Genomic DNA, 25,449 nt, shown 5'->3' with positions numbered 1-25,449 from the left:
ATCTTCTTTCCCTCGAGAGTAGTCTCACTTATCTTCTGCGACCCTCACTGGCCACGAGTTGCAGAGATGCTTTCCTCTGTACTTCGTGATTTCTCTTTGGCAGACAATTCCAAGAACTAATTTTAAATTCAGGATTTCGAATCCATAGAGCTCACTACTGGTTCTAATCTCTAAAAGAGCAGAGTCAGAAAAGGATAAAGAGAAGGTATAAAGGTCCCAAGCCAAACAACGAATAAGACAAACAGGGGAGAAAGAGAGGAAGTCACCAACCATGGCCAGACATGAGAAAAGGAAGGAAAGCAGAGGTAGAAGCAATTGCAGGGTAGACAAGCTTGCTGCACAATCTTCCCACCGCTCCTCACCCCATCAGGTATTTGGATTGCGATTGTAAAGATCGCCAGCGCCGTCGAGTCACAAATCGTCGATACACTAGTCAACAAAGAAGATGGCAAGATACACAATCCCTGTGCCCCTCGCTCAGAAAAGGGAACTGCCATTTCCACCACCCAGAAAGGGAAGAGTTCGTGCCACATTCAGGAAATATTGTAAAATAGTAAGGAAAACGCATAAAAGAGTCGGTTTCTTATGAGATAGTTGCAGGAATCCGGACTCGGTTAATGACAGAAACAGTTGATCCTGCATCGGTGAAAAGCATGTATCATACAATAAACTAGAGGCAGTATGGAAAACACTGAGGACCGGTTAAGATTCCATGTAACACAAAAGAAGAGAGGTGAGCAAGAACATATGAACATTCTGGTTGAAGAAATTCTCCTTCGAGCCGAATGTGTAACTGAACAGCTCTTTATTGCCTTTACCAGAGAATTGCCTGCGGAAATCTCAAATTATACACCAAGAACAACATGGAACTTCAAGTATATTGGATGACATGATTATTGAGATGACTGGCTGCTGGTTGCTAATTGATGTGTTTGCTTTCATATTACTGATACCTAGCTTCATAGCTTTCCCAAGAACAATGAGGGACTGCAATTGTGAAGAATGGCGCAGAAAACATTGAACTATGCTAAGGAGGTTTCAGCACCTTAAAAGCAGAAAAGAATTTCTGCCACCTGCACTATCGTAAATGTTCTTTGGACCTGCGAGCTTTTATCCATATGACATCCATGGCATGATCGACAGCATCTAGTTCCATCCTAATCCAGCTAATGGTATCTGGATTCTCCATAAATATGTAAAATTCTGCAAAGCAGATGCAACAGTGAAAAGAAATACAAACTAAATTATGGTGCGAGCAGTTGGTAAATCACCATATGTAGAAAACAACAATCATCACGGATTATTGAGATTGGCATTAATCATCACGGATTTTCAAGACAATGAATTTCATAAAGATGTAGGAGTTTATCAGATTTCCAATGGATTTCATTATCGTTTTTTAGTAAGACTAAACTGAAAAAATCTCAAGTCAGCCAATTTTAAGGATCTGGTTTCACTATGCAGCCTCAGCTCCAACCCACCCACCCACACTTTTTTGGACAACCTAACTTACCCTTAAACCCTTTAATCCGGACTTGTCTTGCATTATTAGCTCTTTTATTGACCCCTAATAACAAACAATACCAGTAAAGAAGCCTGCAGCCCAGTATAGAAGCAACTGTTTCACAATTGGCAATAATGTTAATTTACAAGTTTCAGCAGCTATACGGAGAAGTCACAACCTCACCAAAGATGACATTCCCTGAGGTGAGATGTTTGGGATTAGAATATTTTCTGGTTGCATAAATTGGGAGATAGTATGTCACCAAAAGGATCCTCCAAACGATATATGATCATGTAAAGCTCAGTATAACATAGTGAAGCAACCGGGTTGCAATCAAACAGAATAAATGTAGATGAGTCAACGCAAAAATAAGCTGAAACATAATATCAGGCGTGCCAAAACTAAACAAAACCAGACTGAAATTTTAACCTGTACAACCTAGATGAACCGTAAATGACTATCCCACACTCAATCTAGTACTTTTCAGTTCAGATGGTTGCCAGAGTCTCAACATTGATTCTTTCAGATAGTTCAAGTTTATTCACAACAGAAACGCAGCAAAGACCCAAAGCTCAAAATCTACAGCTCAAAACACTACCCCTCAAATGTAGTTACCATATTGGAAGCCCCCCTTCATGTTAGAGCAAACAAAGGCAGCTCTAAAAGCCTTCCCATCTGACAAAGCCCCGCAGCCGGACGGCTTCAATTGTGATTTTTACTAGACACGTGATGGCCTTTAATGAAAGACGAAGTAGAGATGTTCTCTAAATTCTATAAAAAGGGCATTACAGACAAGAGTCTTGGAGCAACAATCGTTGCCCTCATCCCAAAAAACATGTGGAGCATTTGACCCAAGAGACTTCAAACCGATAACTCTGCTATCAAGAGCCCAAAAACAATCCTGATGTGTTGGCCTCAAGATTGAAACTTGCTCTACCTCATCTCATTAGTGGTCACCAAAATGCCTTTATGGGTGGTACACAAATTATTGATTCAGTGTTGGTGAAATATGAACTTATTGACAAATGCAATGGAAACCTAGGGGCAATACTTAAATTAGATATGGAAAAAGTCTTTGATATGGTAAGTTGGCAGTTCTTAGACTCCATCCTCGGAAAAAATGGGCTCTAGTAGCAAATGGAGAAACTGGATTAAAAGTTGCATTTCTTCTGCTCATTTTTCCCTTCTCATCAATGGGTCAGGCTAAAGGTTCTTTCAAAAGCTCCCATGGTCACAGACAGGGAAAACCTTGTCCATTCTCTTTTAGAATTTGTGAGTGAAGCAATGTGTCAACTACTCCTAACAGGACAACAACAAAGGTAGTTGACTGGTTTCAGCCTTATAAATGGCCTTCTCTCACTCCCTTGCTACGACTTGCAGACAATACCATTATCTTTAATAAAGGGTTGATAAGATACATTAACATCAAGGCGCTTCTCAAAATTTTATTTTATTTTTAGAGGGGCGTGGCACGATTCGAACTCGCTACCTGACCCACCTGATGTAAAGAGAATACCGCTAGACCAAACGGCCTTAGGTTCGCTTCTCAAATTTTATGAAGAATTATCAAGGCAAAAGGTAAATTGGGGAAAATTAGGCATCATTGGGCTAAATTTGAGTTTAAAGCAAACCTAGCTATGAAAAACAAGTACAAGGGCCTTATAGTTATTTTACTTTATCTTTATTTATATGTCTTGATATAATCTTTTTTTGTACGTCCAATTATGTCTATGGCCCAAGATTCATGTAAAGAGGACATGTAGAATGGGAGATATATGGAGATTAGGGTTTCACTTAAGCAAGACATTTTTAATTGTACTCAAATAGCATTATAAATAGAAGTTGGGGATGGTGCACGACCCCCAACGCATCTCTCTTTGAGCTTTTCCCTCTCCACTTTCTCTCCCTCTCATTATTTCTCTTCAACTTTCTTCGTACTTTTTTCATGGTATCAGAGCAGTAGAACACATCTGGGAAGGTTCTTTGTCAGTTTTTCATCCTTTTGAAGCAGTCGTCTACATAAAGGAAGGATCTTCATCAAGTTTTCTGACTACTGGTTGGTAAAAATCCATTTTTTTCACTTTTTCTCTGCCATAACCCTAGGGTTACTGGTTTTGTTGTTCCTAGAACAAATCTTGATGTTTTAAACTGCCCAAAATAGGGATTTTATGCTGACCTTGGGATGTGTACCAACTCTCAAGCTTACCTGTGCTAAAGTCATCCTCGACATCTGCTGACATCAGCCCTATTGAGGATCTTTTGCACTATTTGATCTGGAAATTGATACTTGATCTGGAATTCTGAAATTTCTGACTTGCGCACATCACCTAATTGCCCTAACCCTAATTCTACGTGGTGGGGCCCACGTAGGCTGATTTATTTGAATTGGTTCGAAGTTTCATTTGATCTGTTTGGTGCTTCTATATACCTGTTATGGTTTATTCAGGTGAGGTTTACACTCCATCTAAAGAATCTTATAATCCTAATGAAAAAGATATTATTATTATCAGTTCTTAAAAATTGAATGGTGATAATTATGAATGACATATGTCCAATGTAGATTAATCATTGGCTTCTTGCCCACCATTAAATTCAGGAATCTCTACTTTAGAACCAGAATCCCATTTGGTATATGGAGTATCTTGGGGCTCCTTTTCAGCAAAATCGTCATCATAATTTTGCTCATAAAACAACTTGGACACGAGTCCAAGTGGCTGAGGGTTTACAAACTTCATGTATGTATCTACTACTTGAAAACGTCCTACTCCATAAAGCTCTAAAATAGTTGAAAAATTAAATCAAACTTCCTAACCATCTCCACTCGTAACTCCTCTTGCGCTTTTTGAAGCTCTTCAAGGGTGACTGTACATTGACTTGCCTCCATATTTTCAGTGCAAGAATGAAATCAGCAATTTCCTTGATTTGTATGAAGAATGCTTAGAATTTAGCACAAAATATAAACCATAGCTCTTATACCAATTGATACAGCATAATGATTTAGGTGCAAGGTAAACAAAGTTGAATAGGCCCTCTAGAGTATGCATAACCTAGATTTCAGCAAAAACTAAGAAAAGTAGAATTAGAGTTCAAATTTAATGGGTAAAACTTGAATGACAGAAAGTAGGGTTTCTGAAACTATTAAGAAAAATAACACCTAAAGAAAAAAGAACATCAAGGATAAGTTATCCAAAAGAGAACAGTTGAATTTTTGGAAAAGAGAAATTCTTCACCGACTTGTTGTAATTTGAGTACAATGAGCCTTTATTTATAATAGAGGAAACAAGTAGAATCCAATTACAATTAAACTACCCAATCTCAGTTACACTTGAAGTTAAATCCTAAAAAATAAGTCCTAGAACAATTAAACAACTAAACATAATTAGAAGACTAGCATAACTAAAACACCTTTAACTAAGACTCTTCAGTGAGACCTCCTCTGAGACTCCTGTAAGACAACACCATATTAATTCTGGCTTTGAGACTTCTTGTTGTGAGAATCATGTAAAACTCTTCCATACCTGCTCTTCAATAATCCCCCTCAAATTGAAGTTTATAACTTCAGTTTGCAATGAAAAGGATTCTGATTTTCAATTTTCTTTTACTGAAAAAATTCTTCATAAATACAAAAACTTCGTCTTTTGTTCTCCCTCTTATTTGAATATTTTGGTCACATAAAATTACCATAGCATGTGGAACAAAATACATCTTTCTTGTACTTCTACTTTTTCACCCTCAAGCTAGGGATAAAAAGGACATAGAGACCCAGCTTAGACAAAACACAATATGAGAAAAATAAATCACTCCTAACCATACGACAAAGCTCCATACACAATCAAAATGGTCATAGTTGGAAACACACTCTGCTCTATTTCAAAGGTGGAAAAAGACCCAACTTTAGGGCATAACAAAGAGACTTTTTTAAGGGTAGCTTAAACACAAAATCACCTCTTGGGTGAAGAACAAAAGACTTGACTCGAGTTGGATGTTGGGTATACTCCTATACGTTTTAGGTAGTGCGTCTAAGTATTGTGCTGAAGTGATAAAAACACAAGATGATAAACTAAAAAAATAGTAGGTAGAGGAAAACAACTTTAACGGAAGAAAGTGACTATGGAACATTCATACTTCCAAACGAATTTAGAATGTGACCTTTTTTTAATAAAAAAATTAGGGAAGACTGTAACGGTAGAACCTAATAAATTTGACCAAATATAACTTTTTTGGGGTGACCACAATTTTTTGGAGTTGATGATGCGAAAGATACAGAACTAAGTAACTAAGACCCAAAACTTGAAAACAACATCAAAGCAGAATATTGTACACCTTGAATGAGCACATCATGGAATGAATAAGCCTGACAAAAACTCTCTGATTAGCAGAAAAATTTGCCTAAAAACTAGGATTCTAGGAGAAAAGAAAACTCAATTCATGTCTCATAACGATAGATATTCAAAAGAACTGACCTTTGGTACTTCTGATAACGATATCTCTAAAAATATAGCTCAAAATCACAAATGGTTTGTTGGTGAAGAAACTAGACTCAGAGCTTTAATTTGATACCTAATTTGACATGAAAAACTTCGTTCTTGAATATGTTATGGTCACTTGATTTAATTCATGCTATAGCATGACCCTTGCCGACTTCAATGAGAATACCTCCTTCCATAAAAATCAGATTGACATGAAAGTTGATCCTTTTGAAACTAGACTTCGATATATTTCATTCAAGTATAATATTTCTACATAAAACATACTTCTTTTGAGAGAGAAAATCTGATAAATTTTGGGCTCTGTAGTCTAGCCAAACTGAGTACTCTTTCTTCTTGATAGATTTCAGACTTTGCAATCTAGCAATTTAGATTTAATGTCCATTGACTCTTCCAATAATGATATCTCCCTGTAAAAAACTCAGATTGAGAACTGGTTTGATAGGTTAGAAAATACACTTACGGATCTTTCTTTTGACATATAATTCTCAATATAAAGTATGGTTCTTGATGACATAAAACGCCTCAAAAGTTAAAAGTTTTCTACTGTCACTTGAGCTTCTCTTGCAATCCGACCTTTGCTATTTCAAATATCAATTTCTCTTTGTAGAAAACTCTGATTGACAAAATTATTTTTTATTTGGAAAGTATAGTCCAAGATCTTTTCTTCGATATATAATTTGCAATATGAAAAGTTTAGTGTGGAGATGCAAACACCAAGGAAACAATGGATATTGGTACACGAAAAGAAAAAAAAGGTCAAATACGAACTTAAACTACTAGAGATGATAAGTCAAAAAAGGATTGCATTATCTCTGTGGGTTGACCGAGTCAACTCACAAAACCCACTCTGATACCCTTATCCCAATTATACATGAAGTTAAATACTAAAAGATAAATCTTGGAACAATTAAACAATTAAACATAATTAGAAGGCTAACATAACTAAAACACCTTTAATTATGGCTCTTATGTGAGACCTCCTCCTCTAGACTCCTATAAGACTCCACCATATTAATTTTGGTTCTATGAAACTTCTGGTTATGAGAGTCATGTAAGACTCTTCTATTCTTACTCTTCAACATGAACAACAACCAAAAACTTTATTCACTAGCAAAAGGATGGTTCACATATAAAGGCCTAGACATATAAAGCAACAAAATAGGAAACTTTTGTGTTCTAGGAAATAGAAACTAACTAGGACTTGCTAAATCTAGATCTACTTGATGGAAAAGCAACCCCCCCTCCTTTATCTATAGAGTTGTCCCTAATAATATAGAACAAAGACCCAAATTTAAAATAGGAAAAGATTGATTGAAAAGATTTTTCTAACAGGAGTTTTGAACCAAAAGTAACAAATTCTATTTGAGTGATGCTTCATGTAAAATTAGCAAGTTATTTGTCCAATAAAACTTCTAATTTCAGCAAGCTTAAAATAGGAAAGTACAATTTAGAGAGACTTTCTATTTTTAAAACTTGAGCATAAAATAGGAATCATACCTCTTTTAATTGAATTTGTTTCTTCCTTCTTCCATAAACATGAATGACTTTGGAATGACCTCTTGTCCTTAGATATTCCAAAAGATCCCCTATTGAAGTTGAATCAGCAGAGATGATAAGCCTCTATCCCTGTTACCTTCATCCTTGATCAGGGTGAAACTGCCCAATGTAGGGCCCATGTAAATCGGGATCTTTCTTGGTGGCATGCAGGGGTGGCAACGAACCGAGCCAGTTCGCAAGTGGTTCAAGCTCAGTTTGTTTCGATTTATCTAGATCTTGAACCGAGTTCGAGATCCAGATCAGGCTCGTTTAACTAAACAAGCCAAGCTCGACCAAACCATGGTTCAATTCGAAAGCTCGTGAGCTGGCTCGTTGACTTAACGAGGGCCCGGGAGGTGTCTTCGACTCTTTGAGTTTGAGACTCTTCAGTCGTGAGGAAACCAAGCAGGCCGACGATTGGAGAAGGCCAATAAAATAGAGAAAGAAGAAGAGCAAGTTCTGGAGAAACCCCGATGTCTTTTTTTCTTTTAAAAACTAACTAAATAAACACGGGGAGCTTTCGAGAAGGGTCTCGGGGTGGGAAGTTCCACATATGTGAAAAACCGTCAAAAAACAAATGACATGTCATGAAGCAAGATTGGACAGACAATGCGATTTACGTTGTCGTTGATGAAAACTTGAAATGAGACTTAGTTATTTAAAAATTTAACCATGGATTTCTTCATTAGTAGCTTCTTTTAATCTAAACTAAACTTTTTATTTTTCGTTCTCGTCTAGCTTTCTAACACTTAGGTGACCTTATCATTGAGCTTCTTCTCTTTAATATAATTTGCATTTGTTGCGTGTTCTCTATCTACTTTAACCTATGTTGAATAAAGTTTATGCATAAATATGCAACTTTTATGAATAATTTTATGCAGAGTGTATCGATAATTTTATGCAGGGTTAATAAACAGAGGTTATGCCCAATTTTAAGTAGAGGTTATGTCCAATTTTATGTAAAATGTATGCATAATTCTATATACAATTTATTTGACATGTATTTTATGCAAAGTTTTAAATGTTGGTTGGAGCTCGAACTTTGTTAAAATTATTGGGCTCAAACTCGATTACAATTTTAGGCTCGGCTCGAGCTCGAGTTTGAAATATTTAAATCAAGTCCGGCTCGAATAAAGGCAGGTTCGGCTCAGCTCGATTCAATGCCACCCCTAATGGCATGCCTAGCTTTTACGATTTATGAAAGCCTCAAAGCAAGATACTCCATCAGAAATCAGTGCGTATGGAAGATCAATGCTCCTCTATAAATATTACACTTTCTTCAGATTGCAGCTCATGGAAAGGTCCTAACATGTGATGAATTAGAGAAAAGGGGCCTAGTAAGTGTGAACTCCTAGTAGAAACAACTTCTCACATCCTGCTCCATTGCCCTTCTATTTCATTTTGTAAGGGGAGCCATATTTTCAAACTTTGGCTTCAAAGCTTGTACACCATAACAATTCTCAAGCTACATATTCCAATTTGTAGCATGTACCTTGGGAAATTTGGAATGAACAAAATTGACGAACTTTTGAAGCAAAATCAAGATCCGTGAGAAGTGTAATTGAGGGGGTGATTCATAATATATTGCAATGGGTGAGTGTTCTAAATATAAATCTCATGCCTCCAGTTCCAAGCTCTGTCATTTGCAGAAATTGGAACAACATCAAGACCTGTGAGAAGTGTAATTAGGGGGGTGATTCATAATATATTGCAATGGGTGAGTGTTCTAAATATAAATCTCATGCCACCAGTTTCAAGCTCTGTCATTTGCAGAAATTGGAAGCAAAATCAAGATCTGTGAGAAGTGTAATTGAGGGGGTGATTCATAATATATTGCAATGGGTGAGTGTTTTAAATATAAATCTCATGCCTCCAGTTTCAAGCTCTGTCATTTGCAGAAATTGGAAGCAAAATCAAGATCTGTGAGAAGTGTAATTGAGGGGGTGATTCATAATATATTGCAATGGGTGAGTGTTCTAAATATAAATCTCATGCCTCCAGTTCCAAGCTCTGTCATTTGCAGAAATTGGAAGCAAAATCAAGATCTGTGAGAAGTGTAATTGAGGGGGTGATTCAAAATATATTGCAATGGGTGAGTGTTCTAAATCTAAATCTCATCCCTCCAGTTCCAAGCTCTGTCATTTGCAAAAATTGGAAGCAAAATCCTGTCTTTTGTAGAAGACAGACCTCAAGAAGCCTCACATTGGCAACCTCCCTTTACAGGGCTTCTTCAATTAAATTTTGATAAAAGCAGCCTTGGGAATCCCAGTCCCACTGGTGTGGGGGTGGGACCAGGGGCAAAACAGGGTCCTTTCTCCTTGCCTATTCTGGACCAAAAGGGTCTCTAACTCATTAGAAGCAGAAATTCTAGCCCTCCAGGAAGGCATTCTCCTCTATGCTCAAAGATTTTCAACGGTAATAACTATAAAAGGGATTCACTGGTGGTGATCTATCAGTTTGTAATAGAAAGCCCCGCTCACTGGTGATGATCTCTTGGTTCGCAATAGAAAGCCCCCTTCATGGAAGTTGATACACACATACGAAGAAATTTCCCTTCTTTGCTCTGCTAGGGAGATTATTTGGCAGCACATATTACGATCAGCAGACTCATATGCTGACTGTTTGGTGAAAGAGGGTGTCCATCATTTAGTGACTAGAAGCTCTCCCCAGCTTTAAGCTTTGGCCTTTGGCCTCGATTTTTATTTTTAAGCCTTAAGCTTTAAGTTTTTATTGTATTATTTTCTTTTAAGTAAAAAGCTATTCACCATTCTTCAAAAGAAACGTATTGATTTTTTCAGGAAAAAATTTGACTCTCTATCATTGTCCTTACAAATTTATGGAATATATATTAAATGCTAGTCCCAAAGTCATAGCTAAAAGTCCCAGAACAAGATATTTTTGGTTTTGACCGTCCAATTGCTTGGAATCTATAAGCTTGATTCCAAGCTTTTTGTTTGCCCATTAGTTGTTGCCTGGTGAACAAAAGTTCGGAGGAACCAAAAGTACTTGGAAGCAATAAACCCACCATCACCAGCCATGGAACCAAGTTGAATGTCACTAAGGGAAACTATGTTGCCTAGACAACATTCGACGCTTAAGCAACCCAGTGGAATGCACATGGATGGAACAACTATACCAGAACCTGATATAATCAAGAAGTCCTCACCTTAATCTACTTCATGGGACTCCCACGGCTATACATACTACAGCAATTCAGTGGACAAACAGAACATTGCATGACTATAGATCTTGTAAGTGGATATTCTCTGGGAGGCAGTCTGAAAATCGCTCGAGATGTTGTAGAACAAAGGCGGAGTATGATTTGGGTTTGAAGGCTGTTGGGATAGGACTCTATGTGCCGAATGGCAGAGGGTCAACGAGCATTTTTATGGAGTTGGAAGCACAGAGTAATTCAGAATGTCGATACAGAGATGGGAAACAGGAAAGAAAACATCTGAAGCTCAGAAAAAAACTCACAACTGAACCAAATAGAAAAGAAGAATTGAAACCATTACTAAAGAAACATATCATCTCTGTAAGTTGATCAGCTAAACACACAAAACCTAGACGATTACCTGCTCTCATACAATGTGAAGTTTTCAAAATTAAAGTGGGAGTGGAAATTAGAGTTTGGAGACCCATTTATAACTTAAAAAGAATAAAAAATTACATAAGGTATCTGCTTCACTTAAACCCTAACAATCTAACTTCTACAATCAAATGTGTTCCTAGAAAATAAAGATATCTAAATAAACTCAAATTTACAACTTCGAACAATTTCTTACTTTTCGAAAAAATATTCTTTTAGTGTTTAGGGATGGATAGATTTGGTCATATCCAGTAAGTCAATATTTCAATATTTGAGAAATTAAAACATTTACAAAGTTGCGACTTTCTCCAGTATATGTACAACAATACATTACCTCCAAGTACATAATCGGCAAATATATAACTTGAGCCCCTACTTGAAATGACCAATGGCAGTTCTAAACTGAAAATATTTCTAGGCTAAGTTGATCTACTCACTTTTCAAGGTAGTTGCTGAACAGGCACTTGGGATATAATAATAGAGAACAGAAAAGATAAAAGAAGAAAAAGAAGAAGAGAACAAGGAAAAGGATAAAAAGAGGAAACTAAAGAGGAAGAGAGAGGAATATGACCAATCACAACACTGTTGAGCATAGTTCCTCTTATAATGCTATTCTCTTTCTTTTCTTCTCATCATCAATGACTTAGATTAAAATGAAATCTAACTCAAATTAGAACATAAGCTCTGGCACTATGAAACTTCAGTAAGAAAGAACCAAAGGGAAAGAGTCAATGAGACAAAGGAGAAAATGTGAAGAATAACAAGAAAAGAATTGTCAATGCCGTCTACTACCAAGCAGCCAACCTCTTCAAAAGTTTACTGAAAGAAACAATGCAAAAAGGAAATTGAGACAGTCAGAAACAGATAGTAAACAGCACTCCTCAAAGACTTAATTCCAAAAACTAGAGCAACTTACAAATTGACTTAAAAGGGTACTGTTACATTGATTTAAAATAGAAAACCTACTAATAATCTGACTTTTAACTTCTACTCAGTGAGGAAATGAGTACATAACCACTTAAACATACACTACAAGACATAACTGAATTACAACTCTCAGGTCTCAATCCTTCTATATCCGAAATAGAGGCAACCAGGCAAGACATAACTGCAGACTCTGAAGTTTTCTTTATTAGTATTCTATAAGATGGGGTCCTCCAGGTATGTGGTTCCGTGAAAAATTATGGACTTTGGTATTTTTCTTGTCTACAGGTCAATTTCTCAATATGCAAGTCCATGGGCTTTGCCATATATGACAAATTTTTAAGGCATTGACAGCTATGGCATACCCTGAGTTGAGTATATGTCAGAGGATGGAGCAGATTGCCTATATACAGAATTTTCTTTTCTCTGAATTCAATAAAAAGCAATAGCTTACCAGATTTATTTTTTTAATCTTAAAGCTCCCTAGTTGTTTTCCTGGATGCTCTATGATATTTCCTCTTTAGTAATGTTGGAAGATGGGCCCTAGCCCATACAACCAAGGAAGGCCCACATATCCAAATGAGTTGGATATGGACCCACCATGATCACACGAGCTGGTGGGATTCACCATGATCACTGTTGGAAGATGGGCTCAAGCCGACAAGCTCAAGGCTAGTAAGTCCACAAGTCTAAGTGGTGGCATATGGGTAAAATAGGATACTTTCCATAAAGATGGCATAAAGGTGTAAATACTTGTTCTTTTCATGTCTCTTCTTTTATCAAGTTGTAGCCCTAAGGGCATTGTAAAACTATAAATAAAGGCATTGGCTAAGAGGTAGAGCATTGAAGCTCTCCCCTCTTTTCTCAAGAAATTCGTCCAGCCTCCCTTCTCACTTGGTCGGCGCACCTTCTTCTCCCTGAATCCAAACTCTCTCCATCTTGGTTCTTCTCCTTCTCCTTCTCCTTCTCCTTCTCCTCTCCTTCCTCTATTCTTCTTCTTCTTCTTCTTCTTCTTCTTCTTCTTTGTTGGTGTAAAGTTCTCCACATGGGATCCTAAATTTTACATGGTATCAGAGCAATGAGTTTAGGATCCCCCTTGATGAAGTATACAAGGAATTATTTATGAAATCTGTTCAAGAATTTGTTCATGAAAAGAGTCCAGCCATGAAGAGATAAGTCAATTCTGGCCATTATTTACATACTCTTTCTTTAATTGTTGAATTCTTGATTTCTGATTTACATCGAGTCAAGATAATCTTCATATGAGAGGTTGTGAAGATTTATCTCTTATGACTAAGAAGATGTTATAATCTTGATCTTCTTATAGCTAAATTACAAGTTTGATCAAGATTAATTGTTGCTAGTGTCTCATCAAAATTGATAAATTGATGATTTGCGATTCAGTTACCTTTATGTAACTTGGATCAATTTTCTTTGAGACTTCCAGCACATGTTGCTGTAAATTCTCTCACTTGACGCTGCTCATGGGATCTTGTTATGTTGTTGGATGACCGTCATATGGTTGAAATTCCAACACCTACTTATCTCTATTACTTTGGTGCTCTTGAATTCCAACGATTGCCCTTTTTTTTTTACGTTGGAGTTTTCCCATGAGCTGAGAAAAGTTTGCTTCCTAGAGTCCTGATTTGTCTCTGAGTATCTCTAAAGAAGATAGTGGCTCTCACATGTTTGCCCACGGTTTATGTTGGAGTTTGGATTAAGGCATAAGAGTTTGCATCTATCCTCTCCTCCTTGTTTTTTTATAAGAATATAAAAGGAATTGAGTGATGGTTGGATCTTGTCCCCACTTGACAAAAGCAAAAATTCCTTGATTTGGAGCTTGCTCTCGTGGAAAATTTTTGTTCCTTCCATTGTTGGTGCCTGATTCGGTCCACAGTTTCTTCAAATTGCATTGAGTAATTATTATTTGAAGACGCCCCATGCAATTGACCTCGGCATTTGAATTGCCTCATGATGGAGATTTGACATATAAGTAGTAAGAGTGACATACTCGCATTACTACAATCCCATTAAAAGAACCCTACAATTATCTTAGTTGGTCACAATCGGTACGACGGGTTCTCATTACTCGTGACCTTCTCAGTCACATAATCAAACTCCCTCCTCCGATTGATGAAGTAGATGTAGCCTACCTCAAGTGGGTTAAAAATGATAACCAGGTTATTAGTTGGCTCATCAATAGCATAGAAGAGCATGTAGCTAACAATGTCGTCTACTTGGAAACAGACAAGGACATTTGGGACACATTTGCTAAGCTATACTCCAGTACAGCCTCCTTACAAAAATTATTCGATGTCTTACAAAGTATGTTGAATACTAAACAAGGAGATAACATTCAAGAATGGAAAATCGCTTAGCCATATTCAACAGACATTGCAATTCAAGAAAGGAAACGGGAGGCCTTGGCAGCAGCCATTTGCTTGACAAATATCAAACCCTACCTTGAGGTTGCTAAGACCCAGCTTCTTAACTCCTCCGCACTTTCATCCTTCGATGACATCAGTGGCACGTTGCTTGGATCCATGATCCATCTCCTACTTCCCCCATTGATGCTACATCTGCTATGTACTCTGGTAATAGAGGTACATCATCCTCATACTGAGGACGCGACAGAAATATTAGAGGGGTCATCTGACCCATTCCCGCACTGAGCTTCGCCTTTGCACTTACTGTGGTGGTCAGAACCACCTTGTGGAAACCAGCTGGAAACTTCATGGCAAGCCTAATTGAGCCACGGCTAACCCGCTTCCATTAATGTTGATAAAGGGGAAGAAAAGGCTGACTCCCAATCCAGGAAAGTGACTCTCACTGCTGAAGACTATGCCGCATTTCAGAAGATGAAGTCTCTAATGGAGTCCTCCATTCCACCATTGCCTCAGGTATGTTTTCTTCCTCTTCATCCTCTTCCTCTTGGATCATCGACTCCAGAGCCTCCGAACATCTGTCAAGTAACAAACACATGCTTCATTCCTTAATCTCCATGTCTTCCCCAGAAATTTGTTACTATTGCTAATGGTACTTGACAAGGGTTCCTCATCTCTTACATCTTCTATCCCTCTTCAAGATGTTTTGTTTGTCCCACAATTTTCTTTAAATTTGCTTTCGATTAGTCAAATAACCAAAATTTTGAATTGCTCTATCACTTTCTCACCCTCTTCTTGTACATTTCAGGATCTAACTACGAAACAGGTGATTGGTGGTGGCCATGAAAAAGGGGGTTTGTACTACGTCACTCTTCTGCCATAAGCTGCCCTATCATCCACTACATCCGAGACACAACTTTGGCACAACCGGCTTGGCCATCCGTCTATATCTTCACTTCATCATTTACTTCCTTCATTAAAATCACTTTCTACTTTCAATTGTGAGGTTTGTCAATTAAGTAAACACCATAGGAGTACATATTCTCCTTGCCTTACAACTACAAGTGTTGTTCCTTTTGTTTTAATACGCTTTGATGTATGGGAACCTTTGTGTCTCTAATGTTTCTCAAGTTAAATACTTTGTTACATTTGTTGATAACTTTACCCGAGTAACTTGGTTATATCTATTTAAAGAACGATCTGAAATCCTTCCTATTTTTAAAACCTTTAATGCTATGGTGTTGACTCAATTTGGAAAGAAAATTCAAATCCTTAGGTCTGATAAGGAATACTTATCTAGTGATTTCCCATCATTCTGTTTTTATCCATCAAACATTGTGTGCCTATACCCCTCAACAGAATGGTGTTACTAAAAGAAAGAATCGTCATCTTCTTGAAGTTGCTCGGGGCCTCTTCTACTCCATTAAGGTACCCTACTTTTATTGGCCTTATGCTATACTAACGGTCTGTTTTCTTATCAATAAGTTACCTTCATCTGTTCTTAGCAATAAAACTCCTTACTCTGTTTTATTTCATGGTGAAGATCCCTTTTCTCTTCCTCTTAAGGTTTTTAGATGTACATGTTTTGTCCATGTCACTTCCCCACAAAAGAGTAAGTTTGATCCTCATTCTATGAGGTGTATTTTTTTTGGATACTCTCGCACCCAGAAAGGATATGTCTGTTACAATCCTACCCTTCGGAGAATGTTTGTATCTCAGGATGTGACCTTCTTTAAGGACACCTCCTGCTACTCCTCGCATGATGCTCCTCCAGGGTTGACATTTCCTTCGACCACTCCTTGTCCACTTGTGCCTTTCAATGTCAATATTACTCAACCTCCTGAAGCACCAGCTACCACCTCACTTGTGGAGTTGTCAGATCCACCCGAGGTAAGCCCTTCTCCTCTTATGTTTGAGCCAGAATTTGATACTTGGCCTACTGCTTTAAGAAAGGAACGTTGCTCTAGTACTACTTCTCACCTTATCTCCAATTTTATGTCTCACCATCATTTGTCTTCCAATTGCTCACAGTTCCTTGCATCTCTTTCTTCTAATTCCATTCCACAATCCTATCATGAGACCTTGAAGCAACTAGGATGGAAGGCGGCTATGGATGAAGCAATGCACGCCTTATATGAGAATCAAACTTGTTATTTAGCATCGCTCCCAAAAGGAAAAAAACCGGTCGATTGTAAATGGGTTTTTTGGGTTAAACATAACCCGGATGGGTCCGTTGCTCGCCTTAAAACCCGATTCGTTGCTAAAGGATACACTCAATGCTATGGGATAGATTATGATGAGACCTCTCCTGTTGCTAAATTAAATGTGGTACGTATCCTCTTATCTCTTGCTGCTAACTCATCATGGCCCGTATATCAATTCGATGTCAAGAATGCCTTCTTAAATGGTGATATACGCGAGGAAATTTATATGGTTCAACCACCAGGTTATGTGGTTGAGGGGAAGTCAATATGTCAGTTACAAAAATCCTTATATGGGCTTAAACAATCCCCTCGGGCTTGGTTTGATAAATTTAGCTAAGCGCATCTACGGTTTGGTTTTCAATATTGCTCAGTAGATCATTCAGTATATTTTAAAGACATAGTAAAAGGAAAAATATTATTAGTTGTATATGTTGATGATATTATCTTAACCGGCGATGATGCACATAGCATACAAGAAGTGAAAAATATGATATGTCAGGAATTCAAAATTAAAGTTCTGGGACTACTCAAGTATTTTTTAGACATAGAAGTTCTTCAATTCAAACATGGGATAATATTGTCTCAGCAGAAATATATCTTGGACCTCCTCGAAGAAACAGGAATGAAGGGGTGTCAACCAGTTGACACACCTATGGATACAAATGTAAAATTATGTGCAACGACTGGAGAAGATATTGATATTGGGAAATACCAAAAACTTGTGGAAAAATTGATCTATCTCACAGTAACTAGACTAAACATATCATATGTTGTAAGCGTGGTGAGTTAATTTATGCACAAACCACAACTTACCTACTAGCAAGCCTTAGAGAGAATATTACGATACCTAAAAGGAGCTCTGGGAAGAGGATTGCTTTATAAAAAACATGGGCACTTCAACATAGAAGGCTACTCAGATGCAAATTGGGTTGGATCACCTGATGATAGGAAGTCTACGTTTGGATATTGCACTCTTGTTGGAGGGAACTTGGTTACATAGAAAGGTAAGCAACAAAATGTGGTTACAAGATTTAGCACCTAAGCATAATACAGGGTTATGGCCCACACAGTTAGGGAACTCATATGGATCAGAACCCTTCTTACCGAATTAGGATTTTATAAAGGAGGTCCTATGCGTCTACATTGTGATAACCAAGCAACCATTCATATTACTTTAAATCCAGTCTTCCATGAAAGGACTAAACACATTGAGGTGGATTGTTACTTTATACGAGAGAAGTTTCAAGCAGAAACAATCTCCCTCAAACATGTTTCATCTCAAGAGTAAGTAACAAATATCCTCACTTAACCAGTTTACCTCTAAAATCCTATCCTTTATATATGGCAAGTTGGGTATCTATGATGTTTTTCTCCTCCAGCTTGAGTGGGAATGTTGAAATATGGGTTCAAGCCCACAAGCTCAAGGCTAGTAAGCCCACACGTCTAAGTAGTGGCATATGGGTAAAATAGAATATTTTCCATAAACATGGCATAAGGTGTAAATACTTGTTCTTTTTATGTCTCTTCTTTTATCAAGTTGTAGCCCTAAGGGCATTATAAAGCTATAAATAAAGGCATTGGCTAAGAGGTAGAGCATTGAAGTTCTCCCCTCTTTTCTCAAGAAATTCGTCCAACCTCCCTCCTCACTTGGTCGGCATACCTTCTTCTCCCTTAATCCAAACTCTCTCCATCTTGGTTCTTCTCCTTCTCCTTCTCCTCTCCTTCCTCTCTTCTTCTTCGTTGATCTAAAATCCTCCACATGGGATCCTAAATTCTACAATCACATGAGGTGGCATGACGAGTCTTACACAATAAGAAGTCTTACAAAGCCAAAATTATTATGGAAGCAGGTCTCACAGAAGAGTTTCAGTTTAAAGGTGTTTTAGTTATGTTAGTCTTCTATTTATATTGAGTTAGTTAATTATACTAGGACTTATAAGTGTTAGAGTTTGGGTGTAATTGGGACAAGTATAGTTTAATTGTAATTGGACTCTACTACTTTCCTCTATTATAAATAGGGGTTCATGTACTCTGATTATAACAAATCAATAAAGTTTTTCTCTTTTCCATAAATTCAACATGGTATCAGAGCAAGTTCTGTGAGTAGACTCGGTCAACCCACAGAGATAATGTGATTCTTTTTTTATCTATTATCTCTAGCAGTTTAGGTTTGTATCTATTTTTTTCCTTTTTAGTCCCTATACCCGTTGTTTTCTTTGCGTTTTCACCTCTATACTGAGCTTTTAATATTGCATATTATATATTGACGGAAACATATTCGAGTCTACTTTCCAACACAAAATGAATTTTGGCAATCAGAGTTTTCTACAAAAAGAAATCAATATTTTGAAGCAGTAGAGGTAAGACTGCAAGAGACGTTTGAGCAGCAGCAGCAAAAAATTTCAACTTCTGAGTTATTTCATGCTATCAAGAACGAGACTTTATATGGAGAATAATATATCAAAAGAAATATTTTTAAGTCTATATTCTTTCCTATTCAACCAATTCTCTATCTGAGTTTTTTATATGGAGATACTGATCTTGGAAGAGTCAATGGTCATGCTGGCAAAAGGAGAAAGAATACTTAATTCGGCCAGCTTACAAAGACCGAAATCTATCAGATTATTTATCTCAAAAGAAGTATATTTTATGAAGAGAAGTTATACTTGGATGAAAGGTATTTAAGTCTAGTTTCTGAAGGAGAAAATTTCATGTCAATCCGATCTATATTTAAGAATATATTTGTATTGGAAGAATATAGATTATTCTGCATCTACGAACTTTAATTGTCATGGAATGAGATGGAATCAAGGAGGACAAGCAGAAACCAGTACACGATGTTAATTTTTGTGTCTGTCTCATATGCTCTTCCAAATAATCCAGTGTTTTTGTTCTATTGGTCGTCAGTGGTTTCATCTTTGAGACATGTTGGTTGTTGTTGCATGAAGAATCCTTGAACGGTAGAAGACAAGTCCAGACAATCGTTGTTGCCACTGCATGAAGAATCCTTGAACGGCAAAAGACAAGTCTAGACAGGCGTTGTTGCTATTCCTAAAAGGTTGTTGTGGTATGAAGAGTCTTTGCACGACAAAAGTTCAGTCAGTTTCATGATCCAGTAATCTACCGCAAATAGCTGCAATTCAGGGAAGGTTTTTTTCCGTTTCTATTTTAGAACCAGACTCCTAAGTCCAGTAATCTCCTAAGTTTCATTTTGTATTTCTTCTGACCAAGCTGGTCATGTTGTTGCATAATCACATTGCTGCTATTGAGAATAGCTGACCAAGTTGGTCACATTGCTGCATAATCAGTAAATCAGTAGAGTTTTCTGGCCAAGTTTGTCTCAGTAAACCGTTCTTGCATAAGCACGTTGCTGCTATTTAGAATAGTTATTGTTGGTAAATTAGTAACTAAATGGTGTCATGCATTAATCTTCAGCAACTTACCATTAACTTCATGTTGAGAATATGAAGAGGCCATAGCCCATTCTGCAGGTCTCATTACTGCTATTGTTGGAAGCACAGGAGTTCAGCAAGCCAGCTCAATCCATGAGCTGCATAATTTGCTGAATTATACTTGAATTGGTGGGATTTTTGTTGAATCTGAAAGCATCACTCGGTTCTCTATATCCGGCTGAATTATTATCTTGGATTATTACTTGGTTCCAACATATTATTTTGTGCAACTTCCTTATTTATTGATGGACTCGCTGCGAACTATTTCATGTGTCCTCATTACTCTTAAGGACTTTCATTATTTACAGGTTATTTACTGCTATACTACTAAAAATTTGGTACATGTTATTTGGACATTGGCCCATTTCATCTCCAACTATTGTGTTTATTTGGATGAAACATTATTATTGAAGGACTTCTCAGTTGCTGATTTTTATCAGCATTGGCTATTTTGATGGATGATGAAAACCAATGTGACCTAGATTATTATCTTCCAGGTAATTACCCGTTACCCCCCTTAATTGGCATTTATTACTCCTACAACTTGAGAGTCGGTGTCCTATGGAGGGACACGGTGATGGAGAAGTTTTATTATACTTCTGAGCATTGCATATAGGCCCACTACCTATAGAAGATATGAGTGTGCCCTACATCCAACATGGGTTATGACTGGAGTATGGAGCGATGTCATACGGCTTGGAGTGATTTTACTCTCACTAATCTTATGCCAACTGGGCCTCATGGAAGAGACCACCAGCATGAGAGGGAGTGTTGGAAGATATGGAGGACAGTCATTTTATACGAGAAGATCTTGTACACCATTTGCAGCAAGCTGGGAGTTCATGATGTTCTCTCACCCCTAGCTTCAGGGGCAGTGTTGGAAGATGGACCCAAGCCCATAAGATATGGACCCACCATGATCACGTGGGGTAGCATGATGAGTCTTACACGATTAGAAGTGTTAAAGAGCCAAAATTATTCTGGAAGCAGGTCTCACAAAAGATTTTCAGTTTAAAGGTGTTTTAGTTATGTTAGTTTTTTATTTATATTGAGTTATTTAATTATGTTAAGACTTATCTTTAAGTGTTAAGAGTTTGGTTGTAATTGCGACAAGGGTAGTTTAATTGTAATTAGACTTGACTACTTTCTTCTATTATTAATAGGGGTTCATGTACTCTGATTACAACAAGTCAATAAAATTTTTCTCTATTCCATAAATTCAACAAGTAACCAAAAACTCTTCAGGTTCAGCATCATCAAGAAGCTAGCAGCAGGTTTAAGAGTCACCATAAATGTAGAAAAGTAAGTCTCAACATGCAATTTGGTGCTTTCAGTGCAAAAACATCTTTGTTATTCACAAAACAATCTGAAAGAACCTCAAATGGCAGAAAGCATGAACAGAAAAATGGCAAAGCAATAAAAAAATGTAACAAAAACAAGTTCAAAAGATGATAAGCTATCCAAATGATATCGTAATATAACAATTGGGAGACTAATGAAATTCCTGACTTGGTCTAGTACATTTCCAAAAAGCAATGCAAATATAACAAAAGCTCACAATTCTCATGGTAACTCTAAAATTTAAACTAGATGAATTTGTGACATTCTTTCCTCATTACGATATAGTTATGCATGGGCCTGTACAAATGTCTCATGTGAATAAGAAATAATAAGAAACCTTAAACTAAAAAAGTACAGTAGACCATAGGGACTAGTAGTTTACATAAACAAAAAAAGCCAAAGATATATACTCAACAAAAAAGAAGCAAAATGAAGATCAGAAACTCACCGAATAACTTTCACATGTATAGACAAAGAAACTGCCAGAATACTTCCTGTAGCTGCTTCAAGTTCTCCAAACACGTAATGTGTTTTATATCCAACAAGATATTAGGACACAGAAGCATCCACGGGAATACCATATCCCTGTTTGAACATCAAACCCAGTAATCTTTTCACTTTAGAGTCCTGGCCACCCTTTAAGTAGGCTTTGTACATGATCAAGAATGTCTTCTTTGTAGGGCAGAACCTAGAGTTGATCATCTCACCAAGAACATCTTCCATTTCCTCAAACCGATCCTGACAACCATACATGACCATTTTACAATGATATAATGAACGACATAATCTCCAGCCGGCATACTCAGCATGCTTCACAAACCATATGAGCTTGTCTAGAGCATTACACCGAAAATAGCTAGCTACAATTGCACGCATCACATTCAATGTGACTAAAGACGTATTCCTCTGTAATGCAATGTCTATGTTATTCTCCATTTGTTCCACTAAGTCCTCCTGTGCATAAAGCCGAATGAGAAGAGCATTCAACCAAGGTCTATATTCATCTTCAGGTATGAGCTTTAGCAAAACCTCAATCTTTTTAGCTCTATCCCCATCTGAACTTTTACAATAAGCACAAATCATGGATCTAATTAATGGAATGCATTTCTCATTAACATGGTCCCTCACCAACTCATAAGTTGCCTCCATTTTCTGCAAATTCCCAGACAAGGCATATCCTCGGAGCATTAACAAGTATGTGCGAGTATTGGGTATGATTGGCTGCTGCTGCATGGTCAAGAATGTCCTCTCCATGTCCCCCCACATCCATGCTGTGATGTAGCCAGCAATCAAAGCATTGTAAGTAATTATGTTAGGAGTCAATTTATGTTCCCTGATCTTTGCCATAACCATTTCCATATCCTTCACCATCATTGATAGACCAAAAGCTGATAATAATATGTTGAATGTCACTATAGTGGGTTCACATTTTGGATCTTTCTTAAGATTTTCGAATAATATCAGTGATTGATCTGTAAGGCCATTATACACGTAAGCACCCATAAGCGCATTATAGATGGAAGTTTTCTGGATTCCCTGTCTAGTAGCCTCAGAGAACAACTCAAATGCTAGGGTAAGATTCTTCATTCTGCCTGCCAGATTTATTGCCTTGGCATATTCCTCTGGAATTACTTTAACCGTGGTACCAGCCTGTCTTCTTTTCCAATTAAAAATCTGCAACAATACCTACGCGTAAGGAGGCCAAATGAAAGTAGAAAGTAGTCATTCAAAGATGAAGTGGGGACAAAAACTAGGTACCGGTTGCCTTATCTATCATAAATAGACTAACGTGCGATCACAGGAACAGATTAACTAAGAAATCATAATCAAGCTAAGTTACCAAAAATCCACAGGCAAACTCTTGCTAAGGAAGGATCAAATTTAAAAGATACTGTTCTAAATTATTTTTAACTTTTACACACAGTATTAAGTTCTTGGGAAATGCCTAAGAAGGAGCAGCAGAATCCAACAGATTTCCTCAAACAAGGATTTACTACAACCTGAAGCTTCCATAAAAAAGGTAAATAATACCTCTATACCAATTTGAGGCCACTGCTTCATACGAAGCAACAACTCGACAAAAGAAAGACGTGCATCCTTCTGCAAAAGAAATGAACCTTTCATGTTCAAAATCTCGGTAATCTTCTCTGAATCTGAAACTCCACTAGAGACCAAAACATAGGCGAGATCCGAGACAGCCTTGTTAAGCTCTTCGTTATCATTGATACCGCTTATTGGACCCTCTTTTTCACTAAAAAGGAGTACCATCTTCGAAAGAGCATCGGATTTGGAACAGAAGCTTCGAGCTTTTGGAAGGGCGCCTAGGGAAGAAAAGTGGCGGAGCTCCGTATTTGTCGACGCGGGGACGGGAGACACAGGGGACAATAGATTTATAGTGTATCTCTGGATAAGAGAAATCTCTGATTTGGCTATGCTTGAAAGTTTTCTGCAGGAATACATGATGCTTCAGATAGAGAAGAATAATGTGGAAGCTCTGGTTGTGTACAGCAAAGACACCATTTCACTCCGATCTGTTTCCAAGGTTTAAGGGACAATGCTGGGTTTAAGCACGAAGAGGAAAAACCTGAAAAGAACAAGGGAATCAATAGACGTCTTAGGGATTAAACCATTGGCCTTTATGCTCTGGCGGTGTTCGCCAGAAACATAGAGCTGTAGCACGAGACCCGACTTCGAAGCATGGTTTTCCGGGGGTCCTGGCCCGGCCAACCCGCGACCTGGATTTTGAAAGCCTTTGAAGTCTGTGCTCGCCCCAAGGGTTTGTTCGGAACCCTAGAAAATAAAAAATAAATAAATAAAGAGTAATTTTTTGTTCCGATGTGATAAATGAGATAGAAAATGAAAGAGAAATATAGTTTATTGTTTGGATACACAAAGAAAAAAGAAAAACAATAGTAATATTTTAAATTTTGATGATTAAATTTTTTTCTACCCTTTCTATTTCTTTTTTTTTTCTCTTAGAATTCCATCATTTTACAGATTATAACTAAGAGAGAAACTATCTCTCCATGATTCTCTATTGTCAAACAGTAGAAAATCATTTTATATCTCTTTTTTTTTTTTTCTTTTCGAGGGGTTCCAAACATAACCCCAAAGGAAACCGAAATAAATCAATCCACTCAAGCTGGAAAAAAAAGGTTGACTCAAGATCGGAACTAACTCTATGTACCAAATTCCTGAGTTAGTTTATACTTGGGACCGGTCATTAATCGTAAGATCAAGTCTGACCTCTGACCTAAAATATCTTATGCATTTATGTTAGCCTATCATGAATTTATAAACAACGTATGAAATTCATAAAATAAAACGGAAGCCCAAAATCTTACCTCCCTCCATTCGATCAAATTCCGTAAAAATTCACCGAAGTTCTCTGCTTTTGTTTGCTCTTCCGCTCTCTGAACACTCTTAGTGATGGTGTAAATTGAAGTTTTTCATGAGTTAATGAGATTGGGGACCAAACCTCTAGTTATAAGCCAAGCTCCCATCAAGCTTATTGGCTTCTGTAACTGCCGATGGGAGGACGTGGATCATAATCTTCCATGGACGTGGGGACGTGGGTTCATAACCTTTTGAAACAACACCACCTTCTCCATAAAAGACATTGGCCCATTGCTTCCGAAATTGAAAGGAAGTTGGACCAACCACTGCTTCCGAACTGAAATGGAGCAGTAGTTAACATTCTCCCACTTGGTCCACACTTCTAGTGTAATCTGAATCTCATTGATAATCTGAATTTAAGTCATAAATACATGAATCATGACGATAGGTCATCTGATAACGAGTATTACCTTCCATGTATTACAATGTATTTATTTCTTATACTTTATGAATAAACCCTATGTTTATTCTTGGTCCAACACAGATGATTTTCTCAAAATTAAAGTGCACATAAATATGAGAAAAACATCACAATAATTAAGAATTTCACCAAAATAACATTATTTATACAATGAAAAATTACATAATGGAACCAAGTCCCATATTCACAACATGATCCTTGAATTTAA

At 37.3% G+C, this 25,449-nt stretch overlaps 1 protein-coding gene across 2 annotated transcripts; it reads right to left on the bottom strand.

The window, feature by feature from the left end:
- Positions 1-559: 559 nt before the first annotated feature.
- LOC137959767 (pentatricopeptide repeat-containing protein At2g30780-like) lies at positions 560-24,126 on the bottom strand. Of its 2 annotated transcripts, none has more exons than XM_068807114.1 (3): positions 23,456-24,126; positions 21,873-23,110; positions 560-1,203 (listed from the first exon to the last, which is right to left on the bottom strand). In XM_068807114.1, exons 1-2 carry the CDS (start codon positions 23,882-23,884, stop codon positions 21,974-21,976), a joined length of 1,566 nt encoding a protein of 521 aa, XP_068663215.1. In that variant the 5' UTR covers positions 23,885-24,126; the 3' UTR covers positions 560-1,203; positions 21,873-21,973. The 2 variants fall into 2 exon arrangements, with proteins under 2 accessions (XP_068663215.1, XP_068663216.1); XM_068807115.1 differs by having other exon boundaries at positions 21,873-23,098.
- Positions 24,127-25,449: the final 1,323 nt, after the last annotated feature.

This window comes from Aristolochia californica, unplaced genomic scaffold, assembly GCF_029961685.1.
Source record: "Aristolochia californica isolate CCGP_79_NKW_82.1479 unplaced genomic scaffold, dmAriCali1.0.hap1 SCAF_3, whole genome shotgun sequence".
Taxonomy (NCBI): domain Eukaryota; kingdom Viridiplantae; phylum Streptophyta; class Magnoliopsida; order Piperales; family Aristolochiaceae; genus Aristolochia; species Aristolochia californica.
This window is presented reverse-complemented; position numbering and strand designations above follow the sequence as displayed.